The sequence below is a fragment of the Chiloscyllium punctatum genome, chromosome 1 (assembly GCF_047496795.1).
Source record: "Chiloscyllium punctatum isolate Juve2018m chromosome 1, sChiPun1.3, whole genome shotgun sequence".
Lineage (NCBI taxonomy): Eukaryota > Metazoa > Chordata > Chondrichthyes > Orectolobiformes > Hemiscylliidae > Chiloscyllium > Chiloscyllium punctatum.
The window spans coordinates 126,977,621-127,004,453 of NC_092739.1; the positions used below are offsets into that span (position 1 = coordinate 126,977,621).

Here is a 26,833-nt window from a genome sequence, read left to right on the forward strand (position 1 = left end):
GAATAATTTATTACATATGCTATAATAACATCACCCTAGACACTATTATCTATGAGGTATATCTGAGAAAATTCGGTAAGGAATGCACGGTCTGTGCTGCCAACCTACTCAGTCAGGTTTTTTAAGCTTTGGTATCTTAAAGAGAAAGAGAAGATAGAGGTTGAGATAGAGAGAAAACTTTGGTATCTTTGTTTAGTTCTTTGCATGGTTGCATTGCAAAGCACCACAGTATAATGGCTCACCGCTATAAAAAAAACTGGTGGCCTTTTCAAAGCTGAGGTATTCACAGGAATAAAAAAATGCACAGAGGTCTAGAAACTGGAAAGAAACACCGCTTTGGTTCAAGCAAGGCACTCGTCCCGTGGTATATCACACTTTGCAACTAAAGCGTGCATCCAGATTTTAGGTTTTCATTTGAATACAGGTATTTTGGTAATGGTGGTGACTGATTCAGGGTGTGTATTTGCTTTATTTTCTGTGCATCCATAAAGTTAAGATGATGTGGGCATATTGCAGTGAGCAAAGACCTAAAGCATCAAATCATCTTAGGCACTGGTTTAGTTAGACACCTTAGTACATATAAATTTAACTGAATGCAAATCCATCTTTCCAGAATAGGAAGGTGCCTTCTCCTCCAAATATTCTTAAAAATAACATGCTTTTGGTAGCATTACTTAGGATAATATTTTTCTCCCCCCTTCCAATGCTGCAAAAGTAAAGATTATCTAATGAATACATTTTATACATGGCGAGCAAAAGGAATTTTAATTAACTAAAAATAAATTGTGTAGTTTGTCATGAAATAAATCTGAATTAAAGTCATGTTTTCAATGCAAAGTAAAAGGAAAAGAGTATTAATTAAAACTACACAAGCAAAGCACAAGTGACGCAATTAACTGAAAGTTCCTCTCTTGGACCATAAGGAACTGGTGGAAGATCTGATCTGTTCAATGATATTGGCTTTAGGTTTGCAGGAATTTTTAATAATTGTTTCAGATTTTTTTTCCCACTGAAATTTGTAATTATATTTTAATTATAAATATTTAAAAGGACATATGGTTGAACAGAGGCAGGACACAAGGCAGTGCTAAATGAACAAAGGGAATCTGAGTGACATCACAGCAGTTGAACCCACCACATTTACCAACTCACTTTGCTACTGTATGAGAATAATTGCAGACTTCAGGTTTGAGTGAAGAATTACTTTTATGTGCATCCTTGATTTTTAAAAAAGTTTTAGCCAAATTTAGTTTCAAAAGTACTGTATTGTTTTACATCAAAGTTGATCAAACCTATTTATCTATCTGTATAATAAACAAATACAATGGAGTGCTGGTGACATTAGCCTTTTTTTGAAAAGAATTGACCACTCATACAAGAATTACTGTTCACTGAACATGGTACAGTTGGTCTCTTGATGTTGGATTCTAATAATGAAATTATCCTTTTCAGCACAGAAAACAATACACATTTAGAATGAGTGCAAACCACCATTTACATCTTTGGGGTATCTGAGTTGCAGCTGTATTTAAGAGACACTCTATACATGAGCAGGAGCAAAACACAGACCGTGCAGAGAAAGAAATCTTTGGTATCTTTGGTATCATCGACGCGATTAAAATTACAAATGGAAAAATTCAGTGAGGTAGCCTCTTTGGTTCTCACTAGAAATAGAAAGATTTTACACATAGTTCATACCTGGAAGCAGCGAGTTCAGGGTTTTTTTTTCTGTCTCTTGTCACTAATGCTAAAGACTTCTTCACAATCGAAAGAAGCTATCTAAAGCCATTTGGACACAGGGCTAAACAATGGTGGAAAGATTGTTAAAGTATTTTGTGTTGTGTATTCATATTCCCATCAGTACATGCTATATTGTTCCATATAAATTCATTGCTTGTCCATGTTATTACTAATAAGACTGAAGGGATATCTTTCAGTGCTTATAGTGGGATAATTCTTTGGCATTGAAAATTAAGAATAAAAGATGCAGTGCATAAAGGCGCTAAAATCCAAAAGTAATGAAAACATGTTTGAATCTTGGCTCACACAGTTTGTGCAGAGAAAATATAACGATCAAAAATAACAGAACGCCAATTAATATAACTTTGAAATGCTAAATTCTCAAATCTGTCTAAGAATTTTATAGGATCCAAAATTGGATTTATGTTGGATGTATATCATTGCATATACAATTGATTCTCAGTGGTATTTTGTGTTCTTTTTCTAGCAAAATACAAAAGAAAATCAGGGATAAAGGAATTGTTTATAAAATAAAAAGACAATGCAATCACTAATGACCATCTGAGCACTGCACCTTTCATTTTAAATATGTTAATCGCATTTGATAAATAAGAGAAAAATCACCATTTAAATATAGAGTTCACAATAAATACCAAAAATAATAATACAAATAATAATTAAGCTGATGTAGCCTTTTGATTTCTAAACTACAATCAAAAGCACTTTAAAAATTACTAACTTGTTTAAAAATCAACTTTTGTTAATTAAATCACTTACACAGCATGTCGGGATTGTGACAAATGATGAAAACACCACTGTCAACTGTCTGAACTTGTTACCACAATACAGCATATTTCTAACAGCTGAGTTGGTATAAACAATAAGAATCACAGGGAAAGTATTGTCATTCTCTGTGGGGTCACCCTTCAGATTGCTGGTCTGATTGGTTTGGTTTCTTTGGATACAGCTTTGTTTAAGGATAAAAGCTTCCACATGCCTGGATAAAGCTATTGGACTACAGTATACCAATACTGCACTGTCTTCTTGTAAAATTATCATAGACTTCCTGATAATCTTCAAAGTTGAACTTATCTTGGACGTGCGCATGGACTCCATGCACAAGACGCTGAGCTAAATGTGTATCAATGAATAAGGAATTTGTAAGATATTTAAGTTAAAGTACAATTGTGAATTGGCTATTATTAAGCAGTTACTAATTTCACCAACAGACATAACCAAAGAGTTTTTGTGCTTAAGATGAAGAGTGATTTGTTTTTAAATCAAAGGACCAATTGAATCTGAATCTTAAAAAAATAAATAATTACCATTTTAAACATTTCAAAATAAAAGGTTTAAACATTTTAAACTAGATAAAGAACATAAATCAAATAATTTTGAATATATTAATATTGTATGTAATGCATTAATTTACAAAAGACTAAATCAACAAAATTATAAACTAAAACTACATTTTACTTAAATTATCCAAATTTGATACTTGATTAAGAACCATTGGCTATGCTGAATATTTGCTAAATGTATATGGCTAGAATCAGATGCTATGATAAAGGTTATTACCTCATGAAATGCAACATTCAGTCTGAAAGCACTCCCATATTTAGTTACCTTTACCGAGATATGAGAATGGGTTATTATCTTTGGTAGAGGTGCTTAATCTTCACCCTAACATCTTGTGCTTGGAGCCATTTGGATCCATTTGTTGGTATCCTGTTCCATTGGAATTGCTAATTGGGAGGAAATTATGAAACCACATGGTTATTTCCCTCTCTCAATAAGACGAACATTGAAAGACAGGCCAAGTGTGCGAATAGCACTCAACTGTAATGCATAAAATCTGGAAACAGATCCATATCTCTATGAAGCTGACTTTGGTTGAAGCGGAAGAGGTTTTGTGTTGTTCTGTACAACGTTTCTGAAAAAAAACTGCATAGGCACACGTTAAAGACAATATTCAACTTTAAGAGGCGGCGAGTGTCGTCAAATGAAGCAGCAATGATCCGTGGCATTGCTCCCTTGTTGTTGCTACTTGGCTTATTAACCCTTTCATAACTCTGCTTCCCAAAACGACTAAGACAACCACTGAAACACAGTGCGTACGTTGTTTCCTGACGTGCTTCTTTTGTTTAAAAGTTTCTTGCAGAACAATTAGGTGCAGAAAAAAGTATCTTTGGTTTCGATTTAATAATAAATAGAAAAAAAAATGTATCAAGTGTCTTCACGAGTCTTTAAAGCCTTAGGCTTGCCTTTGAACACAACAATGGTGTTCTTAAAGGGCCCGTTCAGTGGTGAATGTGCACATATAAGAAGAAGGGGTTTTGATGTCTAGTTCTAGGAGAAATAAAGCTATTTAATGTTTGTGCTTCTGCACTCACCATGGGCAGCCCTCTTTACATAGGCTACTCAGTGCGTTTGCAGCAGAAAACCAGTGTTGGCCAAAAATAGAATATAAGTGTGTGGATGCATAGTATTCTATAGCTATTATGAGAACAATATTTACTCTTTCTTCAGCAATCAACTGTGTTCACAACTCAATGGCCCTGATATCTTCTGAAAACAAAAACAATACAGACCACATGATGAGACATTAAAGTATTTCAGGACTTTGATAACTTGAAGGAATGTGCTTGAGGGTTGTGCTTATATTCCCACCACTACCAGCTCCATCCAATTGATGAATATAATGATGGGCGCACGTTTACCAGCAGCATTCAAGATTTGTGTGATGTTGTGTGAATGACCGACTGAAAAATTCCAAAAATGCCTTTGATATTTTGTGCTTGCGTACTTACCACTAACAGTCTATTCTTAAACAGTCTGGTTAGTGATGAGATAGCATGATTGTATAAATGTTCTCCGATAATTCTATTGGTGCTCCTTAAAACAACACGGGCGACACCTACTTTCAGTGTCTGTGCCAGTTTTACCGCAACAAGATTCATTGCATAACATGACTAGAAACTAATAAGTGAATCTACTCACAACCTAATGATTATTTTTAATCACGATTAATACACCTTAACAACCGTCAGGCAAAGCACTAGACATATTATTGCTCAGCAACATAGCATGTTGTGCTGTGCCTGATGACATCTGGAAATTTGCCAGTTAGACTCTCAGCCTTGATGTCTGTTAACAGCAAGGACTCAGATGATCTAAGAAAAGAAAAATTTAAATGCTAGACACATTAAAATATGTGCCATCCCTTTAAATTAAAAAAAAGTGTTGATCAAGATTGTGCTTATGCACTCACCACTGAACAGCCTCTTCAAAAAGCAAAAAAAAAGGGATATTGAGTTGTGCCCTGTTCAGGTGCACTGTCCTCAATCATGCTTTGGTACAAGTGCTTGAGGTCGACGATGAAGCCCCTGGGCTCGACATGGCTTCGTCCTGCCATTTGTCCAAGCTTCGCCTCCGGGCATTCATAAAGAAATTACTGACGGTGGTCAACTCCAGACCGAGCTGTTGTGAGATGGTGAGCTGCATCTCCTTAGAAGGGCGCTTATTTTCCTTGAAAATGGCAAAAAGAGTTCGGCGTTGGAGGTCAGTGAAAACTAGCCGTGGCTTCTTTGGTGTATTGCTCTTCTCTTTGTTCTGTTCTTGTTCTTTGCGTTTGCATGCTGGGAAAGAAAACAATAATATTGAGAATTTATGGCAATGGATTGGTTTCATTCAGTTTGTACCTCCTACAGTGAAGAGTCCTTAAAATACCCCATTGATCTGCTGGAGATTTAGAGTTACTGAATTAGATAGGGGTAGGGCAGTGAAGCAGGATATGTTGAAAATCAACTGAAGACAATAAACATGGAAATTACCAAGGCATATCTTTTGATGGCCAGTATTCTAATAGTCCAATTACAAAACATGTCTATACCAAAGCAAAAGTTAAATAACACATTTATGCAATTACTGCAATATCCTATTTTTGGGGGGTTTTGTTTTGTTTTTCTAGTTATTAATAAGAATGCTACTAGATTAAAAGTATGTTACTGAGACCAGAGGATTTGAGTTAAATAGAGAGGTTGAATAGGCTGGGACATTTTCCCTGGAGCATAGGACAACGAGGGGTAACTTTATAGAGATTTTTAAAATCATGAGGGGAATAGATAAGGGAATAGATAAGCCAAGGTATTTTCCCCATGGTAAGGGAGTCCAAAACTAAAAGGCACAGGTTTAAGATGTAAGGGGAAAGATTTAAAAGGGACCTGAGGGGCAACGTTTTCACACAGAGGCTGGTGCATTTATGGAACAAGTTGCCAGAGGAAGTGGTAGAGGCATGTACAATTACACCATTTAAAAGACATTTGGATTGGTACATGGAAAGGAAAGATTTGGAGGGATATGGGCCAAATGCAGGCAAATGGGACTAGTTCAGTTTGCATGGACGAGTTGGACCAAACGGCACATTTCCATGCTGTATGACTCTATGACTCTATTGCTACACTTGTTCCTTTTGAAAGTTCTCAGTGCCTGAGGATGTGGAGTGGCCTCTGATACCTTAGTCATTGACTATTCTAAATGTGAAAGCATTAACACTGGCTCTTCAATAATTAGCACACCAAAGCTCAATATTCTCCTTCCTTTTTGCAGAGAGGGTTTTGTGGACAGCAACAAACTTCCAGTCCTCTCCAATGAGCTCAAACTATATGAGTAACAAAAATCTAATGGTGTCGGTGGTCTTTGTATTTCCTGATATTAATTTGAATCTGGCACTAAGTCAAGGGGATTTATCAGCATCAAAGAACAGTGATATCATCAGGGAAAGTTATTAGCCACAAACGAAAACAGCAATTGCTGAAAAAACTTAGCATGTCTGGCAGCATTGTGAAGGAAAATCAGAATTAATGCTTCGCATCTGGTGATCCTTCCTCAGAAATGGACCTAAAACATTAACTCTGATTTCTCTTCACAGTTACTGCTGGACCTGCTGAGCTTTTCCAGCAATTTCTGTTTTTATTTCAGATTTACAGCATCCACAGTTCTTTCAAAAGGTAACTAACCAGTAACATTGAAGCCTCCTTACAGGCAGCTAACCAGAAAGATAGACTGGCTTTCTTTAATTTCTTTCAAATCATTTTACAGGGCGAGAAACAAAGATTGATTGTGCACATTGGATTAAGAAAGGAGTCAATGCACTAATTTCTTTAAAAATTGTGGAATTTTATCACAATATAGTAATTAGACATTCCACAAAAATAGGATTGTTTTCCAGATGATACATTTAGGGGGAATTAATAGGGAGAAACTTTGAAAACTAGTGAAAAGGCAGGGAGGGCTCAGGGGAAGTCAATACAATTTGAAAAACAAGTAACAGGATCAAAAGCAAGGAAACAGTCAGAAATCATACTTCAGGTACAGCAGGTAATGGAAAAACCATAAATAATGATATAGATTAAACAAGAAGAGAGAAATAAGAAACAAGTGAATAAAGCAGCAGAGCTGAGAGACACCTTACAGTGTATTGCCCAAATAAGAGTTCTATATACAAATATATAGAGTGCAAGGACTAAATTGAGTTAGCTGCAGGTACAAATTCAAATAGGAAATTATGATGTGGTGGTTATTACTGACACATGGCTGCACAATGTTTGGGAAAGGGAACTAAATATACCAGGTTATAAAGTTAACAGAATGGATAGGGAAAATAGCAGTGAGGATAGAGTAACTTTACTGATTAGAAAAAAAATCACTTCAACGATGAGGGAGGCTACAATGAAGGGAAAGCATCTAGTGGAGACCTTCTGGTTAGAACTGAGGAATTGTAAAGGATCTAATACCATCATAGGTATTGGGTATAGAGCCCTGGTAGCAGCTCTGAGTGCTAGATTGTATAAATGCAGAAATTAGGTGAGTGTAGGAAAGGCAGTATTTATGGGAGATTTTAATTTTAACATAGATTGGACAGGCAGACAAGAACCTGTCAGAAAGGTAGTGAATTACTGGAATGTGTTAGGATAGTTATGTACAGTAATATGTGCTGGAAGCAATAGTGGGGAAAAGCAATATTCGATTTAATAATGAACTGGATGAAGCAGTAACCTAATTGTGTGTGAATATTTATCAAATGGTGATTATTGCATGCTAAAGTTCAACATAGCTTTGAAAAGCACAAATCAACTACAGAATTTTAGATTTAGGCAATGCTGGCTTTAATGGGATGAGACAGAGACTGACCACAGTAAACTTGGAAACCTGCTAATGGGTAAGATCACTGAAAAAAAGTGGAGGATGTTTGAAGATACATTTAATGCAGTACAGAACCAGTTTATACCCCAAGAGACAAACGTTCCACTTCTCAAAAAAAGCAGTAAAGGATAACTAAAGAGATAAGGGACAGCATTAAACAAAATGAAAAGTCTTACAAAAATGCAAATAAAAAAGCATAGATCCTGCCAAATGGGAAGGACACAAAGACCAACACAGGAACACAAAGCAGTTTATAAAAGTTACTATAAGGGATAATGAAAGAAAACATGTAAAGTCAATAAAAATAAGTTTCATAGTTACACTTGAGGCAGTATGGTGGCTCAGTGTTTGGCACTGCTGCTTCCCAGTGCCAGGGATCTGGGTTCAATTCCAGCCTTGGGTAACTGTCTATGTGGAGTTTGCACATTCTCCCCATGTCTGCATGGGTTTCCTCCAGGTACTCCGGTTTCCTCCCACAGTCCAAAGATGTGTAAGTTAGGTGAATTGGCCATGCTAAATTGCCCATAGTGTTCAGGGATTTGTTAGTTATGGGTAAAATGTACAGTAATGGGTTTGGTGGGATACTCTTTGGAGTTTGGTGTGGACCTGTTGGGCCAAATGGCCTGTTTCCACATTGTAGGGATTCTCTGATTCTATGAAAGGGAAAGTAGATGGTCAGGAGCAAGGTTGGCCCACTAAAGACTGAAAGGGGGGATGCTGTCAATGATTATGGGAAATAGCAGACATGTTGAATAACTCCACCTCAGTATTTACACTAGGAAAGGAGGTTAGCTTGCTGGGAGTCCCAAGTAAATTATTGTGAATCATGGATAGGGACTAAATGAAACTGACATGAATGAAATATTGTTCATGTGGAAATTAATGGAACTAAACAGTGACAAATCTCCTGGACCTAATGGTTTCCATCGGAGGGTGTTGAGGGAGATAGGGGACCTCATTGTAGATGCCCTAACTGGAATCTTTCAGAGTTCCCTCGATACAGGAGTCATCTCTATGGGTTGGAAAACTGAATGTGCCACTCTGCCTTTTAAGAAGGGTGAAAGAGGAAAACGACAAAATTTCAAACCATTTAACCTAACACCTGTATAGTGAGGAAATTGTTGGAGTCTATATTTGAGGATATGTTAACTCAGCACCTTTAAAATTTTCACTTAATCCAGGGAAGTCATGGATTCATGACAAGTACATCATGCCTGACAACCTCATTGAATTTTTGAAAAGGTGACTGAGGTAGTGGACTGGGGAATGTCTATGGATATTGTTTATATGGACTCCCAGAAGGGATTTGACAAAGTCTTACATAAGAAGCTGTTAACTAAAATAAAAGCGTACAGAATTGAGAGTAAATTACTGGTGCAGCTGGGAAATCAGTTGAGTTGCAGGTGACAGAAAGTAGGGATAATGGTTAGGTAACCAAATTGGCATGAAGTGACCAGTGATATCCCACAAGGATGTGTGTAGGACCTCAATTGTAGCTATACGAAACACTGATTAGACCTCACTTGGAGTACTGTGAACGGATCTAGGCAGCATGCCTTGGGGAAGATATATTGGCCTTGGTGGGAGTACAAGAATGATACCTGAGTACCGGGGTTAAGTTACAAGGACAGTTTGTAAAAATGGGCCTCTTTACTCTAAAATTTAGCAGGTTAAGAGGTGATCTGCTCAAATTCTTATGCCACAGATCAGTCAAGATCTCATTAAAATGTGGAACAGGTTCAAGGGGCTGAATGGCCTGCTGATATTATTCTTATGTTACTATGTTCCAAAATCAGACAGTATTTTCGGTTGGAGCTGATTCTCAACCAAATCAAGATCAGTGGCTTTCCAGCTTAACCATGCTTTTGGAATGGTAAAAATCATAAACCTCCCCTTTCCCTTTCCATTGATTACTACCGGTGAGTTTACAGTAAGGTTTATCTTCTGCATGACAATATCATTTGACATAAATGGATGCACAATGGCAAGGTTTATAGTGACTGACTGAACAAATGCAACAGGCAGCACTCATTTAAGTACATTACAACATTGTTTTGGATCTTCAGTAATGAAATGTCAGAAATTAAGGGAATTGAATCACAGAAACATAGAAAATAGCAGAATTCAATCCTTTGAGCCTGCTGGCATTTCAAAACGATCATGGGTCAACACCCTGTTGTCGCTTTCTCTCCAAATTCTTTGATTCCTTTAAGCCTTAAGAACTACATTTAACTTCTTCTTGAAAACATTTTTGGCCTTGGCCACCTTTTGCAGTAGAGAATTACACAGACTCACCACTCATTGAGAAGAAATGTCTCCTCATCTGAGTCCTAAATAGACTAAGTGTCCTTAAATGTGACCTCTGGCTCTGAATTCCAGTTTCATTTTACATCACCTTTAAGGGTATTTATGCACCTATTCCAGTTACAACAATCAGACATAATATCATGCGCAAGAGACCACATTTTATGTATCTGTGCGCAACTAAGATGCCATCACAATGGTTTTTACAGCACCAGACGAATGGGCCTCCTCGGAGGAACTGTCCGCGGTGCTGACCTGGCTCCGGTAATTGGATGCAAATGCTCGTTTTATTGCTTTCCTTTTCTCAAAGTGTGTAAATTTTACACATGTCTCCGCATAGTACAATAAATGTTATATCCGCGCATCCTCTAGGAAACGCAATATATAGTTTTTTTTTTAAGTTGAAAGGTAGCATTTTATTATGGTATTATTGCATTATTTTACCATGTGTCAAGGATCGATGGCCAGAAGGTGGCAGCGTTGTACGCACAATTCTCAGTGACAGACCTGTATCCGGCTAAAACAGCGTTGAGCAAACGATACTGACCATACATTGTAAAATTACTGCCAAACGTTGTTCGATATTAATGGGTGATAAATACAGTAAATAATCAACAGAGCTCGAAAGGCCAAATAACAAATTACAGGCCTTACTAATTAAACACAAAGACGTAAAAAAAAATGTTTACTGCAGTTTCTGACCGAAAGGCACGTGGTAAATGTAACGGCAGATTTAAGCTCATAATTGCTAAGAATAAAAAGATAAAATCACAATTAGAGTTCAGTAGCCTCTACTAGCAATGGATCTCATTTAATGTTATCATTTTATTGGAATATGATTAACGAAAAGATCATGAATCTCCATACATTGAAGAATGTCAACACTGGTTGACTAATCAATACGGCTATCGGTTCCTAGTTATTGATCAACTCCACGAGTAAAGTTTGTCGATGGTGTAACTGCACTTGGTGAATAAGTTATTCCTAACATGATTCGATAACCGTGAGCAAACCTTCAAGGTAATTATTACTTAACATAGGCGAGCCAAAAACCATCCCCTGCCACCACTGATAGACTCGCCCATAATGACAATAGAAGGGAGAGGGGGACTCTGTACATGCTACTTAGCAACGTCAGTTCGTTAATGCACACAGATTACATATGGCTTCAGAGGGAAGTTTGTGAAATGTCACAGTTCCATGTATTCCGGATCCCAATGCATCTTTAACGGGGAAATATAAAACAATCGGTTTCTTTATTGTTTTCTTTTTTCACCCTCTTCTTGAATGTATTGACCCCAGTGTCCTGCTTTCAGTTGCCCTCCATTTCTTAGGCTTGAGTCAGCAAATATCCGTCACTGATTGGCATTACAATCTTTCCGAACATTAATATCGCCAGCAATTCATAGACAAAAAAAAAACCACGGCTAGTTTGGTGATAGAAAATCAACCGTTCAGTTGTGTGCAACAGCATATGGAATAAAAGGAAAGAAAAAGGAAGCATGATCAGCAAAAGGGCAGGGATAGTGATGAACAGGGAAACCTGGTCAATTGGTCTCCCTCAACCCCCTTCCGAACAGAGACACTGAAATCTACCGAAGTATCACTGCTGCTGGTATCAGCTGAAGAATAGCGAACTCAGCACAGATCAGGGAATGATAACTAGAACCGGGCTTGTTCCTGTAATTCCGTAACTCGTTGCCTTTCCCGAATTTAACAGTGGCAATTGTCGACATCTATTGATCTATCTTTTCACACACACACACACACAAGCCAGTCCATTCTAATCGATATTGAAGAGTGAAATTAAAGATGCAATAATTCCAAAGACCTTTCAGTTGGAGTCTGCAGAGTTGTGACTCATTTCAAGTCGTGGCGATTTCTGCTTTCCCAAAGTATTTTAATTGATACTGATCGTAGTAGCAGAGGCAAGATAGACTGTTCGTAAGTACGTGCAGAACTGAGGAGAGCCTCGCGCAAAATTGTGATGGTTAATTATTCTCATATCTCGTCAAAATGCCATTAACCGGGATCCTGAGATTTCAAGCTTTATTCAACTCGGAACATTTTGATTTGAGCCTGCACCGTGAGTGAGGGGGGTGGGGGGGGGGGGTGTGGAATTTTTTGGTTCTGACTTTGGTTTTAATCCATCTTCTAAACTGCCGACCGTCGATGTTGCACACAAGCGTGCCAGACCCTTCCAAACACCGCGTCTCGGAGAGAACGCCAGCGTTAAAATATCCTAACTGTTGTTGATCCATTTGCCCAATTCAAACGTCTGGACGCAAACGCAATAAAAAAAAGGCCCACCGCATGTAAACAGCTTCCAAAGCAAACGAGGCCGTCAGTCATGTCAACAAACTGCATTAACAAGAGCGCTATTAGGAAGAGAGCTCGTGTTACGCCATCGAATTAAACAGTTAATCAATCAGCCAGTCGATTAATTCTACGCTTTAGCTGTCACACGAGTTCTTCACGTCTCGCCGTACGATTTTACCAGACACGCATTTTACTTTTACTCATGCATATGCGTGAGCGTGTTAGTAAATATTGCGTTAAAGCAGTTTGTTGCGGTTCATTTCTCGGTTGAGACTCAAGGCATATTGTGTAAGAATACGTAACCCGGGGAGAGCACGATGACCAGTCAACATTAGCGGAGATAGTCATGTAGGAAGGTCACCTATTGTCTACATGAAAGTTATTTGTAAATGTTTGCCAGTCGATCCCTCCCCCACCCTCACTACTGAATCTCCCGAAAAAAAGACACGAATTACTCGCCAATAATAATGCATACGTTAAACAATCTTTTAAATAATACATATATTTAATAATCTTTTAATAATCTTTTAAATCGAACAGGATCAAGCAAGCAATTGTCATGTTTACAATTGTCATTTCTATAAAGGCTGGGTTTTAAGGATTGGCAAGACTGTTTTAGATATATCTAATAGATGTAATAAAAATCTCGATTTTTAAAGAAAACTTCTGCTGCTCTCTTCATTATACTATTAGTTTGTAAGGTTTAAATCGCCGTGTGTAAAATCCTGCAATATTCGCACCATGTATTTTAACAAATCTGTTCATTTCGATTTCGAGCGATTTCATTCACATTTTTAAAACCCCAGTTAGGAAATCGATTTCGAGCGATTTCATTCACATTTTTAAAACCCCAGTTAGGAAATGCAGAATGCTGCTATTTCCAGCGTTAAATTCGATCCTTGTTCAGATGCTATGTGTTTGCAATGACAATTAGTCATAGCAGTGGCACTGTGTCTGCAGCATAAAGGCATGTCGGTGATATAACCTGCACCTGTAGTGTGCACTGTTTGGGTAGCGAACGCACATTTCTTCTCAAGACTGAGCAGTCAAACAAAAATCAATCTGATGACGCCATTTAAATGTTAATTATAATCTCTGATATGGCGATTAGCTACTCTTGCTCCCTGACTAGGCCCATATTTTTCTCAATCCGCCCCTAAGCACTGGTATTACAGGACAGTAAAGGGTTAAAAATGCGAAAATCAAACGCCAGATTAAACCTTCTGCATATCACAGTGTGAAAACACTAATCCCTACAATTTCTCCAACACTTTGCTACCACCGAAATCAAAGAAATCAATTAACCTGTACCAAGGGTGAACCTTACCCTTTGAACTCAGAGGAAAGACGAACAAACCCATTAACTCCCACAATGTCTCTTCAATTGTTTACCAAATGTGGCTTATGCTCGAAATAAACCAGAAAGATGCAATCTAAATACGTGGCAGTCTCGTTAAAACAAATCTTGAACACTAAGATCCACGCCTTCTAACGAGTCACAGCATTTACAGAACAATGATCGTTTTTAAATTCTAGGCTTTTTTTGTAGCTCCCACCACCACTACTTATTTCAACCCAGCGAACGTTCATGGCAACTCCTCGGCCGAAGCACATTTTGCCGTGTATTTGTATTCACGTACACTGATACAGGAGCTCGCAATGTGATTGGAAAGGTTCTAGCGAGTATTTCCCTGCAACTGCACCTATTGCAGATTACATCACAAAATAGTTTCCTACGTTGACAACATTAGTAATCAAGATTCTGTCAATTTGTTTAAAAAGTTCTCTTTGATTTAATCGTTGCTTAACCTTCATTATGAGAAGTACAGACAGAGTAAATGGTATTTGTCTTTTCTCTAGGATAGGGAATTTCAAGACTGGGGGTACATTTCTAAGGTGAGAGGAGAAAGACTTTTTAAAAAAGAAATGAGAGGTAATTTTTTTTTACACAGAGGGTGGTTCGCTTGTGGAATGAACTTCCCAAGGAAGTAGTGGATATGGGAGCAGTTACAACGTATAAAACACATTTAGATGGATAGATAAATGGAACATATGGCCAGGAGCAGACAGGAGGAACTAGTTTAGATTGGGATTATGTTCGGCATGGACTGGTTTCCAAAGGGTCTGTTTCCGTGCTGTATGACTCTATGAGATTGGATTTCAAAATTACGATTGGGATGACCCAAGGTACGTAAAGACTTGCAACGTACAAATGCATGAATAAGGCCACAACAAAAGTAACATTTAGTTAATATGCTAAATTTAGAAGTGTTACAAATACACTGTACCCGTTATCGTATTTAATTGGCCAGCACACTTTTTCTCTAATCCAGAGTGCAATGGATCATATGATCAATTTTTTAAAAAAAGAGTTGCGTAGGCCTTGATGTATGTAATGGTTGCTCAATCTCTTTTTTTTGTCAGACACTTAAGCGTAGCTCAATTTAGATTCCTTGTCCATCTCTTTAAATCCGTCTGTGGCATTCCTTATCTTTTCCAGTCATGTGTGTCCGTTCTGTTTGTCTCTCCGCATTCTCTGTCGCTTTCTTCAGCGTTTTGACCGCTCGGCTTCTGTATGCACTCGATCGTTTACGCCATGCTCGGTCCTTATAGCAGGCGGAGCGATACTGCAATTTCCTTTTGCTGTTACATAACTATTTACCCATACTTGAGTTCAGAAGACATGGATTACAAAACCGCGTATCCCATTAGGAATATAAATGAAAAAAAATCAATAATGGCTTCTAATTACCTGTAAAGTTGCACAGACCCGGCTAGAATAATCAGAATCGCTTCTGCTCTCTTTTTGAGATGGTACATATTTGAGACGGTAATAGATGCACGTATTTGCAACTCCATGCAAAGTTAGGTTGTTTTCCCCTCCTGTGGGGTAAAACTAACGAAGCAAGCTAAAATCTAATGATAAAACTAAATGATAGCGAAGTAACTAAGTGAAACAATAGTAAATAGGTCCGCCACTCATGAACCAAGGCACACTTTTGTTTACATGAAAATACTTGTTATCTGGGTTTTAAGGCAACCAGCGTGAACTTGGTATTAACACACAGTCCCCCTCGCCCCACAATAATTTACATGTAAAAAAGGTAAATAACACCATCGATCACTACTTCGTACAGGAATATATTTTGTTAAAGGAAATTATTACAAAGTATGTCTTGTATATGGTCTGGGAAAATATACAGGCGACTGTATATTTTGTTACGTCATGTTTTGTTGACAAAATGAAAACATGCTTCTGTTTTGATGTTATGTGTTGACTGGGGACGCTGATTTCCTTAAATACCGTTCTTTAACTAACAGGGACGAGGATACGTTCACGATGCGTAAAAGTTAGTATCTTAAATGTTGCGTTTCCTTTATTAATTTTACCTACGTATCGACAAATACACGGTAACGTGTCCATAAATCTGTAACATATGCAATATATGTTACAAATACAAAATTAAACTATAATCTGCATTTTGTTACGTCATAATGTTAGCCAGCCTCATTCTGCCTGTACCTATATGCATCGTGGAAAAATATAATTCAATAACTATTTTAAAATTAGATCCTGTTAATATAAATTCTCTATATTTCACAGTAATATCAACTGAATTACAGACTAAATGACTGATAAATACATTTCTAGAATATCCAAAATATGTAACTGTAAAGTAAAATCGTGCAAAAAGAAACAGGAATACAGGGCCCGCAGAAAAGCACATTGAAAACTCTGCATATGTTGGTGCATTGTGTATTCGCAAAGCCTCGTGGTAATGCCGCCCCTCTAATGCCTGCCTTTTTCCTCTGTTTGTAGGATACTTGTTTCAGGTGTTCTTGCATTTCTCAGTAATAACAAATCGAATGACAATACAGTATTAAACAGAACAGCATCCGGGTAAACAGTAAATCTATGCAAGCGCTTCTTTAAACGTGCGGCTTCCTTAAAGGGAAAGGCTGGATCAATGTGATCGATAGCGAAGGTGTCCCTATTCCTGCATCAAATTAACGTCGTTACTGATAAAGTGGGGAGCCTCGCTGGGAGACTTCTCCATTGTTTTTTTTTACACTCGGGTTGTGACAAATGAAAATCGATATCAGCGAGCCACCAATATCACAAATAAAACAAAGGCTTGTTTGTACCGACTCGGCGTCTAAGGGAACAAAGTTCTTTTGTGATAGAGCTCTTGGCAAGGAAAACAGGGCAGGAGTGCTCGAAGCTCCGTCCAATATATCCGAAGAGGAAGCACGTCCCAGTAATTTCTAAATTAAGAACGAGCAACTGACAGAAAGCAAACGATATTGAGACGAGGGGTAACAGCGAAGGCAAGAGTATTGTTTTACAGAAGAAGTTGTTGATGGCGTAAACCAATCCGGAAAGGTTTTGCCAAATTTGGCAGAATAAACATGAGCTAATTATTATCAGAACATGCTAAACGTCAAGGAAATAATTGAAGTTTACAAGGAGGAGGGGCACGCTACTCAATTAAATATCAGCAAACATTGAGATGGAAACGCAGTGTGAAAGGGCTTTTCTACTTTTTCCAACTCCGGCGCACTGCTTTTATTTTTGAAAAATGAGTTTTACTTTCCGTTTATAATTGAATCATCTCTCCTTATGCATGAACAGGGTCAGGAAACAATGTATGTAGGTCAAGCTGTGCAGCTCTGATGGGCTGGAGTTAAGAAATTGACATTGGCACAACACCGGGACCATCTATAATGCACTGGGCTGTTTTCTCAGATTGTGTTACATGTCCTTGTAATAAGGCAAGATCTCTGGGGAGCAATAAATATCGATATGTAATTATGCTATTAAAAATTGTATATAGTGCATAGCACACATGTATAACGTTTAAGATCGCTCTAATCTTTTGAAAGTGCCAAGTGTTTCGTTAAATAATAACAAAGACTGCAGTAGGCAAGCGATCTGATAAAAAGAAAAACACACTATATGACGTTTTACGTTTGCAAATAAAACTGTAGCTGAATGATTTGAAATTATAAATAGTTTGATAAATGAGGTGCCCATTTCCATTTTTAAACGTATTTTCTGGAGTCATGAAGAATGTGCAGTACAATTGATAGCATTTCAGGACGAATTAATGCATTGGTCTAGAAATTGATAGTTTTAAACATCAGGAGAAATTTCAAACAATTAGGAATGATTTGCAGTGAAACAATGAACAGTGTCAGTTCGGCTGTCGGTATTCGAATGGACTTTGTTTTATTCCGCCAACGAAATATGCATCTTATGCACATTTTGAAGCAGATATGAAGTTGTTTCTTAACTATTTTAGCTGTACATATAGTAAACATGAAACGATGGATTTTCTCCCCCAAAATTTCGGCTTGTGGATGTGGGCACTGTAAAAGGAGCCGGAAAGATCAAAACTAACATACAGCACCCAATCACATCAACTGAATTGCTAAACAATCAATAGTCAAGACAAAATAACGCTTTTTGAAAAACATATTTCATTTACCAGGAGACTGATCATTTCAAAGACATTTGAAAAAGAAATCAGAAAGGTACACTGAAACCTTCGCTGAGATTTTTACACCGTTAGTAAACGGTATTTGATATTGAACTGCGTTTAGAAACTAAGTGTTTTCAGTATTACAGAATGACAGGAGGGAGGGTTTGTCCCACCCCCTACTGAAACATAATCTCTTTTTACACTGTCCTTGGTTCCTAATTCGGGATCCCAGAAGACTGCCTAATTAATGCTTGATTATGTGAAGTTTTAGCTGGCGATTTGTAACGTCAGAACAACCCTGGAGTCTGCATCTAATCAGAGTGCTGGGGAGGAACCTACATGGTGCTGAAGCGTTTTCACGAACCTGGGCCGGCGAGGTTGCCACGGACCAGAGGCCATTTGAATTGCAATTTCCGGTGCTAATTGGTTTCCTGTCACTTAACACACTTTCTCTGGCATGCGCACTAAGTTTTCCACCTGGATAAGTATTTTAGAATATATGCACCTTAACGTCAGTCAGCAACACAGCACATATGTTTGGTGACAACACCGGAATACTGATTATAAACATATGATTACAAAACGTATTAATTTAGATTATGTGCCAAATTGAAGCTGAGGTCACATACCTCAATATGATAACATTAGCTTGGCCTTGGGAAATATAAACAAAACAGGAAGAATAATTCAATGACCTTTTCTCTTTTGGCTTCGAAAAAAAAGGTCAACTTCTAATGTTACGTGTGTGCTATGTGCTTCCAAATTCGCTTTCAAAACGTTTTAGTGGAACTCCTTAAATGCCCAACTATTCACGTTAGCGAAATGAGTCATAACATCGTTACACTTTTGGTCGCGTAATACAAAAACAACAAAGAAAATCGATAATAAAATATAGTACTACGGTTAAAAAACACACACACTTGAGCTATCGTTGTCATTGGGCCGTGCAAACTAAATGCCTTTGAAACGGGAGCGAGGAGGGAACTCAAACTGTCAGGAGACAAAGGGAAGATAATGCGGACGATAATGCCAGGAAGAGTATGGCAGTTTTCCTGGAACAACATCGGATCAGATTCCAAATCAATGTCTAACCGGGTTCTCAAGTTTATGTTATTGTTGCCAGCATTAATGCCCTTTTAATCTTCTAAAGATTATTCTCATCGATCCACGGCCATAGACACAGGTTTTTTTATATATACTGACAAAACCACATTATTGAAATATGGTGATAAAAATAAATACCACTACTTCAGTTCTTTTCCCTCTCCTCCTCGACAGCACCCACACCCCCGCCCCCCTCCCCCTCGCCCGCCACCGTCCACATAGCTCTCCTTGCCCCTCATGCTCCCAGCAACCCTCCTGCATTAATGAACATGAGGAAGGTGTTACTCTCTCACACAGGGGGCTGCCAGAGGCAAACATCAAGAGCGGGAGGGTTTCAATTATTAATCTGACGACTGGAGCTAACGAGTGATCCGAGAGAATGTCAATAAAGCGACCCGCGATTAGTAGCAACGTGAGGGCTGCAGCGAAAGTGTCGCTTTCAAAGATGATGTTTGACAATGGGACTCATTTGCACAGCCTTAGATCAAAAGCAATCTCCCTTTTTTCCTAAAAAAAATTGTTTGTCGTTCACACCCAGTGTCCGATCTAAATACAAATCCTGCATGGGAGCTGCAGTGAGAGAGAAAGATACTGGTGTGGCCAAGGCTACCCGCTCCAGCAGCGAACGAGTGTCCATGACTCGCCTGGTTAAAACCAAGGCTAGGGTGACGACTGCAGCTTGCAACCGGTCATGCAGAGACTGTCATTAATAATTCATATCGGCAGCTTCTGGGCTCCATTTCAAAGCACTGCCAGTAAGCATACTAATATTTTCAGACATTTTTGTTTGATTTCAAATATAAAAAAAGGGATGCAACGAATGCCAGGTGATTTTGTACTTTTTAACAAATAAAATGTTTCAAAAATTAGCTGCAGCGTCCACTCAGGACCTCACTCTGCTAGCTTCAGAGTGGTTGGAGATGTTGTCTCTCATTTTTTGTTGTATCTCCTGCTCTGCACTGAGCTAGAGTTAATAAGGCTGTGCAAGAATATATACCTTGCGCGTCCCGCTGCGGGATGTGCGGCAGGAATATTCTGCAGTAAGTTGATGTGACGGTGTATCATTCTCACGCAATGGCTTGATGCACATGAGCAGATTATTTTTAAATATCATCGCCACAATGCCGTTTTCTATCAGCGTCCTGGTTTCTAGCTACCAAATCAGCACAGCAAAATACACAACTGTAATTATGTAAATCAGAATTGATCGTAGCGTCAGAGACATGTTGCGAAATTCTTTGACAGTATTGAAACTAAGTGGCAACTACATTAAAACCAAATAGTTAATTACAATCTCGTTAGTTGCTTAGCTTAGGTTGATATTTTTGTAGTTCTGCAATCATTATAGCGTCAGTGTTTTTTTAACGAGAATGTATAATTTGTTAAGTAGAAACACCAGACGTACAGACGGGGGTGACCATTTCAAAGCAGCTTTCAAAATGTCTTGCCACCTTTTCGGGTCAAGAGAATTCCAAAGCTAACGGCTACAACAGCGGCTCAGACAGACCTACGCTGCCCATCGCCTCTCGGGACTGAAGTGAGCTCATTCTGACAATGTTCTACCGTGAACTGTGATCTGAAATATTTTAACATGTTTTGTCTGGCAGGTCAGATGTTAAGCGGTTTTAAAATAATTTCACCTCCTCCCCACCCTATTTGATACGATCTCAGAAATCAAATGCAATCACACTTCTTTGTTTTTTTTTAATACCTCCTCACCCTGCTCTAAGTTATACTGTACATGAAAGCATAAACGTGGATAGAAAAATAAAGGCAAAAATAAAGCAAGATACATGCGGTCACGTTGTCCTGCAGGACGTGCCCCGCGTTTCTGAGGCTCTCAGTCTGTGAGGATGCAGTTTGTCCATTCAATGCAGAGCCACGTTTAATTGGGAAAAGTAATTACAGCAATTACATCACGTGACCTTGGTAGACAACATCCACTCTGATTTGTTTAAGCGGAAATTGACGGCAGCGGCATGGAAACAAACATTGTATATAATAGGCAGTAATATTTTCCCGGAAATAAACAAGACAGAGTTTTCAGATTAAAATAAAGGCAAACATCTTACCAACTCAGAAGTGCTTTTTCTTTTGTTTGCTCTGTTAACTAATTTACTGAAATATAACCAGGAACCACTGATTGTCCCGACGTAAGAGATACAAAATATCTCTTGAGAACCTACATTTTCAAGGATACAATCTGTTAACCATCCAGATTCGAGTTAAAGACATTGCAATGTGTGTTCTCTCCCATTGCACTTCTGAGGGGAGAAGGTTAAATTATTGGTCTCGCCGCCGTGTGAACGGAACAGTTCTGTGTTATCAGGGAATGCAAGGCGGATTTTCCAGATAGATTGAAATGAAATTAGGTTTCCGTTGCGTATTTTCCCAATGTGAGTTTCATTTATTTACTTTGTGAAGTAGAATCTCGCACCAGAGCCTATGAAGTCTAAAAGAAGATTTAAACAGCAATCCAGTGACTATCATCTTATTTTAAGTAGCTCCCAACTGCAGGCAAATACAATTCTATCCGATCAAACACGCACAATAGGAATTAGCTCAGATTCGAGAGACAAATATCCCCGCTAGAGGGCAGACATGCAATTCCGCCCATTTCCCGCTCCTTATGCCAACCACTGAGCTCGGCCAGGACTAAATCCCAGGGCTTCAGCACAACACAACGATCGCTTGCTAAAGCACTGCACTATCTACCTATCAATGTGTTTAAATGTGCGCAAAATAGCTGAAGGCTGGTCACCGGGCACCGCACATTCTCCGAAACGTCACATTTTATTGAGACTTTCTTTTAACATTTCACTTGACATTTTACGGATTTAACAGAGCAAATCCAGTGGCAGAATGTTGTTGAGAGGTAACTGGCGTTGTGGATGAACATGGGTTTGAGGATTAGCCGAGTGCTGCAGACTTAACACAAATTCATCGAATTGGCTAAGTCCAATGCAGAACTGAGGCGCGAGAGAAGTAGACAACAATAGTCTGATGTTAGTCCTTGTGGATCTCGAGAACAGGGGCGGGGGTTAACGTTAAGAAAGGGAAGAAAGCTTGTTGTGTTACAAAGGAGACACACAAACACAACAGTTCAGATTCTGTCATGGGTTAAACAGGACGGCAGCACGTAGGATTTTGCATAGTGCAACTATCGATGTCCGTCAGGCAGGCAGACTGACAGAGAGAGAAAAAAAATCAACACAAGACCCCTTAAGTGAATCTTGAAGGTATATTAATTGAATGGTAATCAGATGTTGATGCAGCCGCACGTTACTATTGTGGGTGTGTCTTTTCATTGAGGAAATGTTGAATTGTCTAATTCTGGAGCTATTGTGTCAGTAAAGGGGAAGCTTTCAAAGGAGCTCTGCGGTGGGTGGAATGGGACAAGAATTGGCGGGCCTTCTGGGTCTGGGTGCCTCTGACCACAAAGAAAGCCTATTCCAATCAATAATCCCTCGTCGATGAAACAGAGAGTAAACAGAAACTGAAACGATTTTCCTTCGGTTCAGTTAGAGCAATGCTGTGAGCTTCACCCGTCCCACACAATAACATTGCCAATGAATTGTCTACCCCCAACCTTGAACCAGAGGGTGCTTTCAACCTGGCACTTACCTGCAAGCCTTAAGGCTGACATTCTCTGGAACTCAGGCTCTTGCAGCCATTTCCACATCCGCCTGAAGGTCTCGCGTCCCGATTTAAGTTTACTCCAGGGTTTGGGGTTCCTTAACAGGTCCGAGAGAGTCCCCTGCGAGCGGCACAACACCCTCTGGGCGAAGATGGCCTGCGGGATGCTGTAGCGCTTGAGTTCCGCCGTGATCCTTTGTGCTACTTCCTTGGTGTTGATCTCTTCCAGCTGAGCCGCGGTGTTGGCCTGCGAGCCCGAGGAGGAGGAGGGAGGCCGGTCCCGGCTCGAAGCCAGCACGGGCCCGTGGGATGGATGGTGGCTCGAGTGGCCGTGGTGGTGGTGGTGGTGGTGATGGTGGTGGTGGTGCAAGCCGTTCAGGTGCGACATCATGCCGGCCGAAGGCGCTCCCAGGGCCCGGGACAGGTGCTGCTCGCCCCGGGCCAGCATGGCCGTGTGGGCTTCGAAGTTGGAGCTCAGCATCTTGTCGTGGCCGTTGGAGCCGTAGCCCTGGATGCCCTGGTGCGGGTTGTGGAGGGTGCCCAGGCCGTTCCCCAGCGGGTTGCTGCCCAGGGGGGACAGGTTCTGGGTTATCCCCGGCACCTCCTTGTGGTACGGGCTGTACAGATTGTTCATGGCCGAGGGCAAGCCCCTCTCGTCCCGCATCAGGGTGAAGCTGCCGCTGACGTTGCCGGGGCCCAGCCTCTGGTGGTGGGGGTGGCTCGGGTGGGGGTGGGGGTGGGGGGGGTGACTCGGGTGGGGGAACTTGTCCGACACCGTGGAGATGGGCGGCAGCGGCTGCAGCGGGGTCAGCGTGGTGTAGGTGCTGCTCATGCCCATGCCGGGCGGAGAATCGCAGGCCATGCTGATGGCCGGGTGCAGGGGGACCGAGAGCTCCGGGCGGTACTCGCCCGCTCCGTCCAGGAGAGACGCCATCGCCGACCTGGTGGCGAGCTCCCGGTGAGCGGCCGCCGCCGCTGCTGCCGCCGCCGCTGAGACCGCCTGCCGCTGCTGACTGCTCATCAGCTCGCCCGGAGACTGCTCATGGCTGATCCCACCGTGCAAATTCCCGATGCTGTCCATTGTCAGCTCCGGGTTCATGACATACACCTCTTCTTTGGCTATACATCTATACGCGTTGCTCATTCAGTCCCATTCAGAATTGCAATAGTCTCTTCTGGGGCTTGGCAAATGTTTTCTCGTTACATCTGCACGCATCCATATACACCGGCTACGAGAAGAAAGATTTTTTAAAAAAAATATTATTAAGGCCTCACGGGGTGCCAGGGATCACCGATTGCTCTCAGACGGGCCAGTGCTTATTCTCGCCATGTCCTCCTCCTACATCGACTGTTCAGGCAGCTGGAGCCAGCCCTAGACTCGCCTCTCTCTTGCTTCGATCTGAACTGCTCCAGCCCAGGCTCAGTGGGGGTGGGGGTGGGGGGGAGGGAGGGGGAGGGGGGTGGGGGTCGCTCTGATGGACAGTGCTCTCAAACCTATCACAGTCTCCCTCTCGCCCCCCCTTTAGCCAACCCGGATCTGTGGGACTCGTCCAATCAGCACAGACAGGGGCGGGACGTCCGCTTCCAGGCTTCGGTGGACGAGTTGTGTACAAACTGGCTCCGCTCCACTACCACACCACCACCACCTCTACCACCACACCCCCCCCCCCCCACCCCTTCCCTCTCCCTTCAGCAAAACAGCCTTCAACACAGCGCCAGCGACCTTAGCATTAAACAATATTAACTTCCGGGTTCCAAATAGATCAGGTTTTTCTTCCCCCCATTCCAATTATTAATTTCTTATTAATTTGGCCATTTGATTGGAAGATTTGCCTAATCCAGACATTTCTCTAAACAAAAACACACCTAATTGATTTAGTCGATTTGAAAGCCACTAGTTAATTTGTTGTACTAATTTAACTAGGGGAAAGTGACTTCGCAGTGCTAATTTAACTCTTTGCAATGCAAAGCTGGGGAAATAAGTATTTACAACTTTATTGACAAATCATTTTTAGTCATGCGTTTAATTTTTTTCTTTTTTTCTGTGTTTGAGGAGCCCTCCTCTAAAAATGCGCGAGACACACTTAATTAATACCATGAAAAATTCAATTAATTTAATTTCATGCAACGCTCGTCCGTTTAGAAACAATTAAAAATTGACTGGTTTGTAACATGATAGCTTTCGCCTTCAGCAGAACACATTTCCCAAAGCCATTTCATTTTTAAAATCCTTTCTTGATAAGTAATGGGCGAAATGCCTCCTTTCTGTGGAAAATGTACAATTCCCTCAATGTATTAAATAATTAATAAGATTCCCCACATAAAACTACAGCGAGTGGATTGAACCTTTTATATCATTATGACTATCATAAATGTATTGTTTAGGAAGTGCTATTGCTTTTTAAAAATTCTGACCTGAGGATAACTTCTGCTGTAGTCAGATTTCGGCTACACATTGTAAGCAGAACACAGTCAAATCATGAACCATAACAGTCTGGAGATACTTACCCACTGGACTTGAGAACAAGTGAATGATAAATGAACTATGTTTAAATCTAATTTGTATTTTCATTGTTGATTAAGGTGAAATTAGACTTTAACATATTATTTGAAAAGGAATTGATTTTGGAAATGAATATTTGTTCATGTTCATAATTTAAAAAAAATCTAAACTGTTAGTTTCATTTTCCAATGGGCGAGGCGGTTTGGTGTTAGTGGTGTTGGGATGACACCAAGAACAAGTGAAATTAAGAATATGATCTCGTGTAAAATCTAGCACAGCTCTTTCATTCTTCCCTAAAACTTTAGACTTTGCGGAGAAATTGGGGAGGTTGTGCAGATGTGTCCATTGTTTATTTTGGTTGAGTGGGCGTGGGGTTGGGGGGGTTACCGTTAGTAATTAAGGACGGGGATGGACAAGAGCTTGCAATGCGTGACCTAGTTTCGTTTGATCATCCGGCGGGGTCTGACGGATAAATACCCCTCCGCTGACTTTCAGCTGATGGCAAACTTGTAAGAAACTAGAAAAGTTATAAGGAGTATCTGTTCTGTTCAGGGGATGTATTTGCAACAAGCTAACGTATTCAGCATCTGGGGAAAAAAGCTTTCTTTGCAGCTTGTTTTGCGGCCAACATCAGTTGCAGCATTAGTCACACTTAATAGTGATATACTGTAGAGGAGAACACAGCAAGTGCTAGGCTCACTCACTATTGGCGATGAGCACCAGATCAGTGTAGTCTCTCGACCATTTAGGTGCGTGTGCTTATTAGATTTTAGTTTGCTATGAAGGGCGACTTAAAGTATCAGATGCTTGATACTAATTTACATAGTTCAAGAAATACAGTACAGCGAATAATAATTGAGGTCTTATACTTGTCAATTTAGCTTATCTTCACAGCTCAAGTAATACCTTTGCGAACATTTAGCAACTGTTTTCTAAAACATAAAGATTTGAGCCACTTTACTGAATACTGTTCGAATCTGTGGCAGAGATGATCTCACTTGCTCTTTCCCTTCCTCCCTTCCTGACCACATTGGCTCAGGGACTTTTGCCGTTTCCACGCACCCTGCAGATTTATCTTTATTCTCCCCATCTCTATGCGGTACATATATTCTCTCCTCTTCTATCTCCACACTCTCTTTTCTGTGTTCTCTTTATCTCTTCCCTACCCCCTTTGTATTTGCCCGTTTTCTTCTATAATGTCTGCATATACCCTCGCCCCTTGATTCCACGCTTCTCGCTTCTTGCTTGACCTGTCATCCTTCTTGTTTTTGTCATTCGCTACACTGCACTTTTCTATAAATTGTCACCCCACCCCTCTCCGATGCACCCCTTTCTCATGAATTTCTCTCCATATTCTCTTTACCTCTTGCTTCACACTCTCTTCTCGTTTCTTGCAATTCTTTAATAGTTTCTCTATCCCTCTCTCGTAATGTTCTCTTAATTCCTCTATCTCAACTGTCTAACTCGCCATTCTCTTCTGTCTCCGGGGTCCTCCGTCTAGTTAGTGTTTTGGTTAGAGCAATCTGAAACAGTGTGTAGA

At 40.1% G+C, this 26,833-nt stretch overlaps 1 protein-coding gene across 1 annotated transcript; it reads right to left on the minus strand.

The window, feature by feature from the left end:
* Positions 1 to 3,234: 3,234 nt before the first annotated feature.
* On the minus strand, positions 3,235 to 24,177 carry onecut2 (one cut homeobox 2). Its single transcript, XM_072573869.1, has 2 exons — positions 22,779 to 24,177; positions 3,235 to 5,378 (listed from the first exon to the last, which is right to left on the minus strand). Exons 1-2 carry the CDS (start codon positions 23,932 to 23,934, stop codon positions 5,086 to 5,088), a joined length of 1,449 nt encoding a protein of 482 aa, XP_072429970.1. The 5' UTR covers positions 23,935 to 24,177; the 3' UTR covers positions 3,235 to 5,085.
* Between the last annotated feature and the right edge of the window lie 2,656 nt (positions 24,178 to 26,833).

Excerpts from the sequence above, each read along its gene's own strand:
- onecut2 (XM_072573869.1), bottom strand. The coding sequence starts at position 23,934 with ATGAGCAACGCGTATAGATGTATAGCCAAAGAAGAGGTGTATGTCATG. Across the intron at positions 5,379-22,778 it reads GTCAGCCTTAAGGCTTGCAG|CATGCAAACGCAAAGAACAA; the intron begins GTAAGTGCCAGG and ends TTTCTTTCCCAG.